Source organism: Elgaria multicarinata, chromosome 5 (assembly GCF_023053635.1).
Source record: "Elgaria multicarinata webbii isolate HBS135686 ecotype San Diego chromosome 5, rElgMul1.1.pri, whole genome shotgun sequence".
In the NCBI taxonomy this organism is placed as follows: domain Eukaryota; kingdom Metazoa; phylum Chordata; class Lepidosauria; order Squamata; family Anguidae; genus Elgaria; species Elgaria multicarinata.
This window is the reverse complement of record NC_086175.1, coordinates 112235213-112248238: the sequence shown is the minus strand read 5'-3', so window position 1 is coordinate 112248238 and position 13026 is coordinate 112235213. Positions and strand designations below refer to the sequence as shown.

The 13026-nt window shown below is 40.1% G+C and overlaps 1 protein-coding gene across 1 annotated transcript in view; it reads left to right on the top strand.

The window, feature by feature from the left end:
- The window catches only part of TNFRSF19 (TNF receptor superfamily member 19), a 66433-nt gene extending 59176 nt beyond the window's left edge, over window positions 1-7257 (top strand). The window contains exons 6-10 of the mRNA XM_063127033.1: window positions 2386-2550; window positions 3142-3267; window positions 4551-4653; window positions 5342-5736; window positions 6757-7257. Of these exons, the coding sequence (XP_062983103.1) occupies window positions 2386-2550; window positions 3142-3267; window positions 4551-4653; window positions 5342-5729 (782 nt within the window). The 3' untranslated portion in view covers window positions 5730-5736; window positions 6757-7257. The remainder of the gene's footprint in view (window positions 1-2385; window positions 2551-3141; window positions 3268-4550; window positions 4654-5341; window positions 5737-6756) is intronic.
- The last annotated feature ends 5769 nt before the right edge of the window (window positions 7258-13026 follow it).

Here is a 13026-nt window from a genome sequence, read left to right as displayed (position 1 = left end):
GACAGGTGGGAGAAGGCACCGCAAATGGATGCAGCCCATTTATGTGGGTTGTTTCCTTTTATGTGGAATTGGGTTGACTGACTTTAGGAACCACAATGGCCGCCAAAGGTCAGTAAGTCTGGCCTCCCACCCAAGGCATGCCGGGAGTTGTAGGCATAAAATCAGTTTTTTATTAAATTCTTTAAAAATATTTTAAACCCCAAAATTCATGTTTTTAGAATTTTTCTGATCCATGTACATGAAGACCTATCTGGGTGAAAAGCACTAAGGAATGTGTAATAGCAATGGGTAAACATTTTGGGACATACATGACACATGCATACTTTTCGCTTTATAGGTAGAGATAAAACACTGTTATTATATCCTGATGAAAGTCTGAAGAGGGCTAATGAGACAAAAGAAGTATGTGTATCTGACATGGGAAACAATGCCTCTGAAACTTCTTTCATCAATCTTAAGAAATACTACCTGTCCTAAGCCTTAAACGTTTCCAGCCTGCGATTTTGGGGTTTTGTTTTTAGTTTTTTTGACACACTGAAAATAGTAACCCCTTTTAGTTCTCTCCACGCCCTGAATGACCAAGTTCATCAGCATTTGAAGTTGGCCAAAAATCCCTGGATAGATTCCTTCCGAGGACATTGATCTCCATTTGCAGCTAAAGACAAAATAGCTCTCAGAACATCCCAAGCATTTTAATAAGTTTCCTTGGCATGGAAAATATGTGTGTTACGCAGATCAGCTGCGTGGCCCATGAATTTACATATAGACTTCTACATTTCCAGGGCAAAAACATTTCTTGCTTGGGATTCTGTTTCGGAATAAACTAATGTTTATTATAGCGCTGTATCTCTGTGTTTCAAAGTTTATTCCTTTTTCTTCTTTGTTGTTAACTTTGTGGCAAAATATTATCTGAATTATTTATAACAATGAGATTTAAAAATTAACTTTGTGTTTTAATGAATGTTGACTTGTGATCAGAAAAGTTGTGGAAAACAGACTCTGGCAGACTCTCTGCTTAGCTCTGATGCAGAAAATCTTTATACTATTAATCCTAGCTGCTGAACTCATTTGTTTCCCAATTAATTAAGTTAATCCAAACCAGGAATGCAAAACGTAATTTAATCCTGGAGGGCTCATACTAACTTTAGTTTGCTTGTTTGGATGTAATAGCAAACTACGGTTTGAACAAACTGGGAAGTTACTTAGTAAGCTGAGCACATAAGTATTATTATTTATTTATTTATTTACTTACTTACTTACTTACTTACTTACTTACTTACTTATATAGCACCATCAATGTACATGGTGCTGTACATAGTAAAAGAATAAAACAGAAACACCCTGCCACATAGGCTTACATTCTAATAAAATCTTAATAAAACAATAAGAACAGGAAGAGAATGCACCAGATAGGCACAGGGGACAATAAAACTAACAGTGTGAAAGTAAGAACAAAGTCAAGTTCTAAAAACAGTAGAAAAAAGAAAAGTAGAGGAGGGAGCACAGATTTCACTTGTGATATATCTGAATCATCCCTAAATTATATTGAGTCACCTTAGGGTTCTATGATTGGGTAAATTGAGTGAAGATGCCACGAGGCTCTGTGTGCTACAGGGTTGGTGTAGTGAGTAAGACATTTTAAACATGTTTTTAAAAATGTGAAGAGTGGAGAAGAAGAAGAAGAAAAAACTTAGTCTGCCTGTCCCATAAGGTTTGTGCTGACAGGTTTCTGTTTCCATTGGGATGTATCCAGACATGCTGTTCTGCAAGCAAAAGCACCCGTCCCATTTGTGGAAAGGTCATGGATCCAGCAAAGGCTCCCATTAGATAGAAGGAGAAGCTGTTTTGTTTTTAGTTGGTTGGTTTTGCTGATTCCCCCCTTCCTTTTGCAGTACCGTGGGCCACTTCCCACACTGTTTCAGAAGACTCCTAGCCCATTGGTGCAAATCTTCAGAGGGCTGAAGGGGTAATTGGCATAAATCATTTCCCCCACTCACAGGAGCATTCAGTTGGTGGAGTTTCTTTCCATACAAGTTTGGGTCCAACTGATTGTTTTGGGAGTTGTTGCTTTGCGTCTTCAATCTTTTTTACAAATTCTTGATCGGGATGGTTTGACCAGTAGAGAAACTCTATGACATGGACTTTTGAATAATCTGTCTCCACAATAGAACATAGCATTTATAGAGGTGGTTATTCATGGAGCCTGGCATTGCATTTAAGAAAAAGCTATATTAAGCATATGCTTGTTTTGTTCCTTGATAGTGGTGTTGTTCCTTAAACAACTGATATTTTTTGCATTAAGAACTTCTTCTATCTGTATTTCTTGGATAGCCCTTGCATATGGTTTCACACCAGTACAACGTGTATGCAATTCTTTGTATTTAGGTACTACAAAAGTGAATTTGGTGAAAATCCCATCAACTGCTTCCAGCCCACGAGACACTGCCCTTGCTGCTGTGATATGCAGTGCACTGGCAACTGTACTTTTAGCTCTCCTCATCCTGTGTGTTATCTATTGCAAAAGACAATTTATGGAAAAGAAGCCCAGCTGTAAGTTTCTCATACTATATTTTTAATTAACATTGTTGCCCATGTTGTCTTTACCTTGAGACCTATCACTTTGTCAACAGAATAGACAAAGGAAAGAAATTATTTGAGCCTTACTAACTGTAATTTGGGGCTGAATTGCAAAATGTTCTCCCCACCTTGTGCAGTTACATCATAAATGAGAATTGTGTGGAAGATGGTCCTGCGAAGGAATTGAGCTGAACCCATTCACAAGACCATAAAATCCTACTTCACAAGATGACTACCCAAACATCATATTATATTGAGAAAACAGTTTTATGAGTCAATACTAACCCAGAGCTGGGGAACATACTGGACTACTGACTTGAAATAACTTCACTTTGCAAATGATTTCTACCTGTTCCCCATAGTCAAGACTCTAAAGCAATCTGAAGTAAGCTCAAAGCAGGAAGTTCAGGATGAAATTATAAGAAATTATAACCCATTATATTCAAAACAGAACCTCTGAATAGATGCTCCAAACTATACTTTTACATGAATGTGAAATGTTACCATGAACACTAATTAGGCAATTTATCAATATCCAGTGTCAATCTCTTTTTTATTCTGAAGGGTCTCTGAGATCACAGGATGTTCACTATGAAGGCTCTGAACTTTCATGTTTTGACAGACCACAACTTAATATTTATGCTCACAGAACATGTTCCCAGTGCCAGCGGGACCCGTCACAGTTGTGTGGTAAGTAGAGTCATATTGGGGAAGCTTTATGGGACCAGGATTAGTCCAAGTAGCAGAGATACAGGAGATGCAGTTGCATGTCTGTATACTCTTGCATGCCATTGAAACCCAACTGTTCACACCATTCCTCATTCTGCAATGTGCATAGAAATGTGAGGGCTATAGATACGTTCTGGACATGCTGTGCTAACTCAACAATGGAACAGCAGTTACAGTATTCCTTCCATAATAAGCCATCTGTTGTGTCTTTCCTGTACCCCTTCAGTTGGAGGAAGGAGCAATGTGACCATGGTGGTTGGTGCCCATGGCTTTGCCCTCATATCAGCCATATGAATGCCAGATTATTTTTCTGGGCTTCCGCACCTGACCTGCTTGTACAGTGATTTTGAAGTATGTTGAGAATCTGAATTCACAGGCCTTGCCAACAACCTGCGTTTAATTGGTTGGATGGCAGCTCTCCTGCTGAGTGATGATCCCTTAAATATAAAATGAGTTTAGCTACTACAGTGCTAGTAAGTTTACTACTATAGCTCCATTGTTTCATACGGCTTACGTTGGTGTAATACTTTGAATATTAGAGTATTGTTACTTCAATATCCAATCCTTTCTCTGATGACCAAATAGTGCTGTAATGAGGCTCCTCCAGGAATTGGCCAGATGCCATCATGCATGGCATCATAGGTGGAATAACATGTGGAGGATTTAACTGGAAATCAGAATTAGAAATGTAAAAATATTAAAGTGTAAGCTATGGCTAAGGCTTTACGCACTCAGAGGGCATTGTGAAATACAGATGTGAGTCTTGGCTTGTGATGTGGAGTTCCCACACATATGACCACTAGTGTGTAACTTATGAGTGCATTATCCTCCCTGCCCCACCTCCCAAAAGAGAGAGAGAGAAGTAGTGGAAAGAGAGAGAGAGATGATTTGAGCCTATGCATATGCAAGCATATACATGTGTGCCTTGTTGTTGCACATTATATTCCATCCCCAGTAGACAGGCAGGGGCCAGAAGCTGGCTCCTGCGTCATCACTATGCATGGATTGCATGCTCGGTAGCTTGGGTAAACCAGCCCATAGCCCTAAGAATCATAGATTGCATTTCTAGAAAACAGTGTACTTCTTGAAGTTGTGAGAAGATTTTTAGGATTGGGTTGCTAGTATTAACTGGCTATACAACTTTTAAGCTAAATTTGACATACTTTAATCTTTTAACCTCTGGACAAACATGCAGCAAGTCTAGATGTGTACTGCGTGTTAAGATAAACATGTTATTTTTTTAGGTCCCGTGCATTTGATTCCATCACTGTGCTGTGATGAGACATGTAGTCTGGAACACAGTTGTCATAGCTGCCCTTTTCACTCTCAGACTTCTCTTCATGAAAGGTAATTCAGGTGTTTTTTTAAACTGTGCCCATTTATTAACTATTCTCTCCGTTAGTTAATTTTATTATTTATTACGGGATATGCTTATTACAGGATTTACGTATTCCTGCAGACCAAAGTAAGAAACTTTGAACTGCTGACAAATGTTTGTGCCAGCTTCATGGAAAATTCATCTTTATGGCATGACCAATATTACTTTTGTACCCAAATGAGAATCTGAATGAAGGCCAATTTTTATTACTCTTGAATTCTGGAGTCTGAATTCTAATAAGTTGCACAACATAACTGTTTCTGGGTGGGTAGCCATATTTCCTTCTTCGTTGCCTTTGAAGATAATAAGGCGATTCCCTAGTGCTTGATGCATAAAGTACTATATGTACTAATTTTAACGGGGGGGTTGCCTGAAACCCAAAGTTAAAGGCTCCATCTAGATTATCATTTTAATACACAGTAAATGTGCAGTAGTTCAGTTGCCTGCTGGGGATGGGGAAAGGTGTCATTTTACCTTAAGGTAGCATTTCCATTGCAGGGATATTGTATTTTTGCAACACACACTGTTCGGTATTTTCTGCTACCACACAAGTGAAATAAGGTTACTAGTTCTTACTTCATTTCTTGATTTCTTGGTTTGTAGTGTTGCTTCTGAACCTTGTTAAAGTTGACTCTTATTTCCCATGATGTTTTGCAGGAATTCAAATTCTGTTGGGGAAATGATTCCAGCATTCCTCGGTTCTCTTTCACATTCTACCTGTGGAGATCTTTCGGATGCTTGGCCCCTTATTCAAAATCCAGCTTGTTGTGATAGCATATCTTTCTGTGAGTCATATCCTGAGCTAATGGGAGAAGATGACAATTCTTTCAGCCTAGAGACTGAAAAAATAGCCTTTGTGGATTCAGAAAATGAACGGGATCCAAGTGTACCCACATCTATGAAGTGTCATTTTGAAAGTTTGACAGAGACAACTGAACATCCCAATCATACTTATTGTATCACTGCTTCATTAAATCAGTTCATCACCGCTGAACAACTGTCAGCAACAGAATATGACAGAACAGTTAGCGATTCCCCAAACTGATGAACAGGTAAGAACAAATCAATGAATCTAGCAGATAGAGTACTGTGCAGTATCAAGTAAATATTGGCCTTAGCTAGACCTACCTGTCGTTCCGGGGGAGAGGAGGGGAGACCTCGTGTTGTGAAAAATGCGAGATCTCGCCCTTGTTTACACGCAAGGCACGACAACCTCAAGAAGAGAGGTGTCGCGCCCGCCATTTTTTAATTTTTAAAGAGACAGGAGCACTCCAGCGACAAACAGTGAGTCTTTTTTTTAAAAAAAAAAAAAAGATTTCCCTGCTCCCCCCACCCTAACCCTGATGGGCACAGCGCTCCTGAGGAGTGCTGCGCCCCATGCACAGCTCCCGGCTCTGCGCAAGTAAAGCTGCGGAAACGGGCCACACTCTGACGGTCTCGGGCTCAGCCCAAGACCGCAGGAAAAACCGGGGCCAAAGGGTAGGCCTGTATCCCAGGGCAAGGGAGGGATGATCCCTCCCTGATTCCGGGATCCCCTGTGCGTCATCTGGACGCACAGTGACGATCCTGGGTATCAGCCCGGGATATAGCCTGGTCTAGCAAAGGCCATTGAAATATTATCTGGAATAAGACTATGGCAAGATGCCCCTCCTTTCAGCCTGAGGAGCGCTACTGCTGGCAGAACTGATTCTCTGGATAATCCCTCTCTCAGAGAGGGGGAAAGGGAAGGACAGCAGGACATGGACCAACTGGGAGGCGAACATAAACTGATGGGTTCATCAGAAGGGGAAATCATGACACTGCGAATGTACAAAGGCAGCTGGGGATGTGTTACAATCTTACTTTGAGGAAGGAAGACTGAAAATATTCTTTCCAGTCTTTCTGACTAGATTTGTCCTTTAGATAAAAAATATAATTGGTATGCAACACTTGTGTTCCAAAAAAAGCTTTTGGGTTACAGATAATGGGTGGCAAAACTACCCTTTTATAACTGTAAGATATGAGATGTGGCCAGGTGTAGGCACGTGGGTTCTATGTATTTGAGTAACACCTGCCACCTTGCTTTTTTTTAGGAATCCAAAGGACCTTTCCTGGCAGCTCTTAAACTGAATGCTTCCCCACATAGCTCTCTTCTAATGCTTGTGAACGGAATGCGCCCTGGATCTCAGTGTTACAAGGTTTCAGAAACAGCTGAAATACATTGGCAGCATTTCAAAGCTCTCGGGAAGTTGCATTTTGAGACACAGCAGCTGTATGGGAAAACTTCAAGGAGCAGCATGGTAAAGACCAAAGGCAGAACCATGCTAGTCTCTTTTTTGAACAACAAGCTTTAGTGTCTCATCGACACACAATCGAAATGTGGTGGACTGATCTCAGATCATGTAAATATCACAAGCGATAGAATAGCAGATTTGAGTGTGTATGGCTAGCTACTAACAGCAGCAGGTGTGTGTGTCAGTGGGTTGTCCATTATTCTTTTGACAAAAGGAAGCATTTAATAGGGTTTTCAACAAGCTGTGCTGAGTCAACTTAGAATGTGCCAAAAATTCAACACTGCGGAAAAGCCTGGAGAAAAAAATCCCCCCTTTTTTTTTTTTTTTTGCTTTCTTACTCTTGTTTATTGTGAACTTGCAAACTTCCGTGTCTGTCTGTTACATTACAGTATGCACAAATGTTTGTGTGGGGAAGCCGTGCTTTGAAAATTATAAGACCTTACTAAAGTGCTTTTTGCACAGCTATTTACAGTGTAATCCTATACATGTCTACTCAGAACCTGATGTTCATTGATGCTTACTTCCAGGTAAGTGTGCATAGGATTGGAGCTCTAATTTGGTATTAAGATTTATTCCTGCCAAAAGATGTTAGTTCTAATATTCAGTGAAATATTTTTCTTATACATTTTTGAATTTATATGATGGTGTACTGAAACTGTTGGCAATTTCCAGCCAAAGTTAAACACCTTTAAATGGCATTTATTTCAGTGGGAATGTTTGTTTACTTGTAACTCTCATAATAGCAGTAGGATTTACGTGTTTACGTTTGCCAACAGTATACCCTGTATATAGATATTATGTTTGAAACAAAGAAATGTGACTTAGGCTGCAATCCTGTACCTACTTATCTGGGAATAAGCACCATTGAATTCCATGGTACTTGTTTCTGAGTAGGCATGTATGGGATTGCACTGTTAACTTTCATACTGAGTGGCAATTCATTAGAATTATAAATTAAATTATAAATTTAAGTCTGCATTCCTATGTACACTTGTTTGGAAGCAAACCCCACTCAATTTAGTTTTGAGCAAACATGCATAGGATCAGGCTTCTATGTTAGAAAACTGTTATGAAATTCATGTTGGGTCTGCTCAGACAACACACTAAGCCATGATTAGGCCACTAACCCCTTTGCAGCAAATGGTTAATGAGTATTTTTAAACCATGGTTATGTAGCCACCATGGTTAGGAATGGTTCACATGACATGCTAAACCATAATGTTTAGCTCAAAGTGCTTAACCTCCATGGCTTAGCATGTCATCTGAACAGGGTCACTGTTTTTATACACTAGAGAAAACCAGTAAATAATTTGTACACTTCTTGCATGAAAAACCATATATTTGTGTAAAGTTTGTAAATAAAATAATCCAATGTGCATTTCAGTATTCTGCAAACCTGTTGATAGACTATGTGTATAGACTACTGTATACCTTATGAAAACTGCTTTCAAAATGTCTTTTTGTCCACTAAGGAGTCTGTTTCCCATTGGAATTTACACTTCATGTGATTAGATCTCTCCACGAGCCTACACTCGGATCACTTGTTCAAAATGAAGCAAGAAAAGGATTTTAAATATGTATATTGTGTAAATACAGTTTACAAAATGTTTGATTTAACCAAATTGGTCTTGATTATGTTGCCCATGGCAAGCGATGATGTATATGCCAATAGAAAACATCATTTTTTAGACAATCTGTTTTCAAACAAAAATGTCTTCCCAATATTATTTTATAGACAGGAATTCAAAAGGTGTGTGTGTAAATTACAACATTGTGTACATGTTTATATATTTTTTCTATTTGTTAATAAATAGCCGTTAAAATATTAATGGTTTATATGTGTGTTTCAAAGTATAGTTTTCATCTAAATCTCTACAGTCTTCATCTCTGGCAGGCTGTTGCAAAACAGAATATTCTATGTAGGAAATCCATGTCATCCATCCTGATGAAATCCTGCCTCCATTTTTATTTCTTAGCCTAAGAATTCATGCTTCATTTCTTGCTGCTTCCAGGTCTGGGGAGGGGAAGGGGGATTCTTGTACCTTCTGGGTCAAGATGCACATTACTCCTTGAAAGGAAAAATAATCTGTGTGGGAGATAAAATAAATAAATAAATAAATGCAGCAACCTTGAGTTCCACAACGGAAGGAAGGTGGGATATAAATGTAATAAAATAATCCCCTCTCCCATTCTTTGCAATCTTCACAAGAGGGTTTTGCTTAAAATGCTTTCATATTTATTTATTTATTTATTTATTACATATAAATAAGTGCATCTAGTAACAGATTGTACATGGTGATGCCAAAATGGTGACCATCCTTCCTAAGTAGCTTATAATGTTAAAAATAATGCTAAGACTATTGCAGTAGCTCTGCTACCAAATCATGCATATACACATGCAGTTATGGAGCTTGTGCCAAACGTGAGAAAACGAGGTCAATCCCGTCCACATTCGCCTATGCGTGTACATCGCATAATAGCTTCAGCATCAGATGGTGACTTGTGTGTTTGAAACAGCCGTCACATCTGCAACACTATAAGGAGATGTTTCCTATCAACTTACCTCAAACACAATATTTTTACACCCTGAAAATGTGGAGTTCTCACGCTGTATTACTTGAAAGCCAACTAATTGCTGTGTTGGCCGTGCAAAGTGCAGGAACCATTAATGGAATACTTCTTGTCCACAATGAGTTCAGCATAGTTAAAATTTCTCCTTTGTTGTGGGCACTTTCAGAACGTTAACTTTGCCTGCCAGGAAGTTCCTCCAAGCAATATCTCCCCTGGATTAAATTAATCCTCTCTTCCCACACACCCGTTCCTCTGTGCGCTATGACTGGGGTTTAGGTTACTACCTGAAGCACATTCCAATTCAGCCACTAGTTTTAACAAAAAGAGAGAAAAACAAAGGGCCCTTATTAGAGCCAGTGTGTGCCCTTTGCAAGATAATGTGATTGGCATACTTACATAACAAAGGAGCACAATGCACACACTGTGTTAGCAGGGTGCAATTTAATCCATACTTGGTTTCGGCAGGAGTGCTGGCAAACAGTCCATGGCCTTTGCAGTGTACAGGGGCTCTTTGATTGGGTCCTGCAATGCAGCTCCAGCCAGGGAATGGAATAGTTGCAGGTGGATTTGCCAGTGGTCCTGCTGTTTTTCACATCAGCATCAAATGATGGGATTAAAGGAGATGTTCCATAAGAGTGCGCTGATGGGGTGGGTGGTGGGAGCTGATGGAACGCATGTTAAGAATAGGAGAAAGTGGCCTAATTTCTCCATTACAAGGAACGTTCTGATTTCCCTATGCTGTGCTTTTGATCATTTCATTTATTATATTTCTATCCACAACATAGCCAAATCTCTCTGGACACTTCACAAAATTTTTAAAAAACACACGCTAAAAATACATAATGCAAAGTGCAAAACCATTTACATATAAACAGACAGCAAACACAGAGACAAAGTATATCTGAAAACAATTTTAAAACAACCAAAGACAATCCATGACCTGATTGAAAATTCATTATATGCTGCCAAGTGCCTGAGAAAAGAGGGCAGTTTTAACCTGGCACGGAAAAGATAATATTGGTGCCAGGCGGGGCCTCACCAGGTAGATCATTCCATAATTGGAGGAGCCACCACCAAGATGGCCCTGTCTCTTGCTGCCACTTCAGAGGGGTCACCTGAAGGAGGGCTTAGATGCTAAACGTAATGAGGGTTCAGGCCGGGAGAGGCGCAGCATAAATTACTGTGGTCCCAAGCCATGCAAGGCTTTATAGGTCACTCTGATCCTTCACAGGGTGTGTGTATGCTCGTAACAAAAGGAAATATAATCTCTACTTCAGTTTGCAAGTTATGCTTTTCTAATACTTCAGATGGAGCAGCTCAGGGTGTCATCAGATGAGCATTTTATTGCACATTTGTTGCTGGGCTCACATGGATTTTTGTCCTGCATGCCTCCTACCCCTTCTAGCTTTCTTTGCATGACAAAAACCCCACACCCCAGTAAGTCCAACTTATTTTTTGAGATGGAAGTTGCCACTATCTCCCACTGTGTGTAGGAGAAGCAGCAGGATCAAAATAGTCCACTGAATAGGCCCTGTGCAGGTTGTTTACTTCCTCTTTCAAAAGAGGAAGTAATGAGGAACAAATGCTCAGGCAGAGAAGCGATGGTAAGGAAATGTGATTTCCCCCCATGTGATGATGCTCTTAATCTTCAATCCAGTGTTGGGATAGGGGGAAGCTTACAAATATAACTTCTGTGGTTAATTTTCAAATCTATTGATGTTAAATGCCATTGCATTTTTTTAAAATTATTTTTTAAGGATAATCAACCCTCATCCTGGCTTTTTTGGACTCTCAAAGCTTTATCATCCCAGCTTTATAGTCTGCTGTCATGGCAAATTGAATGCAAAGGACTCAGATGATGCCAACCTTATAGACTGCTGTCAGGGCGAATTGCATGCAAAGGACTCAGATGACGCTGACGATGTCCTGCTGTGATTGTGGTTGTTCCCCCCCCCCTTAGCAACGTATTTTGGTGCACAGAAAGTCCAATTCTTCCATTGTTTTCTCCTGCTCTTAAGTGCCCTGCCCTTCGCCCCACCAGCCTCAATGGGCACTAGCCACTTCTGAGGGGAAACTAGCACGGAGACGGGAAACAGACTGCACTTGGGAGTCCAAAGCCAGCAGGAAACAGGGAGGCGGACCAGGCTTAATGGAGGGCAGAAGGCAGCTAGTGGTGCAGGGGTGGAGGGGAGGCTGACGGGCGCCACAAGAGGCTCCTCTGGCAGTGCTGGGGTGGAGGGACAACATTGCAGGTGCATTTGAGGGTGGAGGAAGCACAAGAGTCACCCCGTAATCAGAGCAAGGAGAGATGAAATTTTGGCGGCCTGCAGTTGCAGCAGTGGTGGCGCCCAGGCTGAGGGGATCCGTCACGGGCGATGGGCGACGCTCCTGAGGGAAGGAACAACGGAGGGAAAAGAGGTGGCGGCAGCAAGCATGTTCTCTGGCTTCAACTGAGGTGGGATGAGGAGTCGCCCATTGCAACATTCAAACAATGCATTGAAACATAAGTTTAAAGCAGCAGTATCACAATGACTATTTAAAACTAAACAAAACCACAACCACAAACCCTAAAGCCTGAACACACCCTTCCTCATGCCCAAAAGCAAAAACCCATCAGCAAACATCCAAAAGAGAGTTGAAGTGGGATAACAGCAATGCGCTACAGGAGAGGTTAAGGAGGCTTGGGACGTACAAGTGCACAAGTGTAAGTTTGCAAGCTTTCATATGCTATGGAAACGAAGTGGGATAATTTGAGGGAAAAGCAGGACAAATGTGTAGGTGTGATGAAGCCTTTACTTAAAGATTTGTTATCAGATGTGAATTAAAGATGTAAAGACTTTGATTTGATCGCAATGAACTCCTACAGTTAAGCTCCAGTAATATTCTAGCAGATTCCCAGGTGTTCTTTTTTGGATTCTGCATATGAAACTTGTAATGTATGATATATGAATATGAAAATGTATATACCTAAATTTAGTAACCCAGAGAAGGTCTTATTGATTGTAAAATGTGTTCTCTTACTGATTGTTTATATAGTATGTATCATTTTGCTCTCATAAATAAATAAATAAATATATAAATAATAAAAAAATTAGCAGTCTTCTGGCAAATATGTGAAAAATATGAAGTCTCAGAGATTTCAAGTACATACATTGCAATCATTCAAATTTTAATGGGACAAGAACAGAGATAGCTTCAGATTTGACTGTGCTGGTTAGTGTCAAAGCATTCCAAAAAAGTTCAAAGGCATAATTTGTACAGGGCCTGTGTTAGAAGGGAGTTTTTTTTAAAAAAAAAGCCCACGAAAGAAACCTCTCAGCCTTCAGCAGGCAGATAAAAAGGGGATTAGAAACTCTTGGTGTCCTTTGAACCTCAAAAACATCATGCTGAGAAACAAAATGAGGCAGGTTACAAACTGATCTCAATCTCAAAGTTGCTACAGCACTGACTTTATTTTGCTTACAGGTTTTTATTAATTAATTGTGTTTAGGAATGATA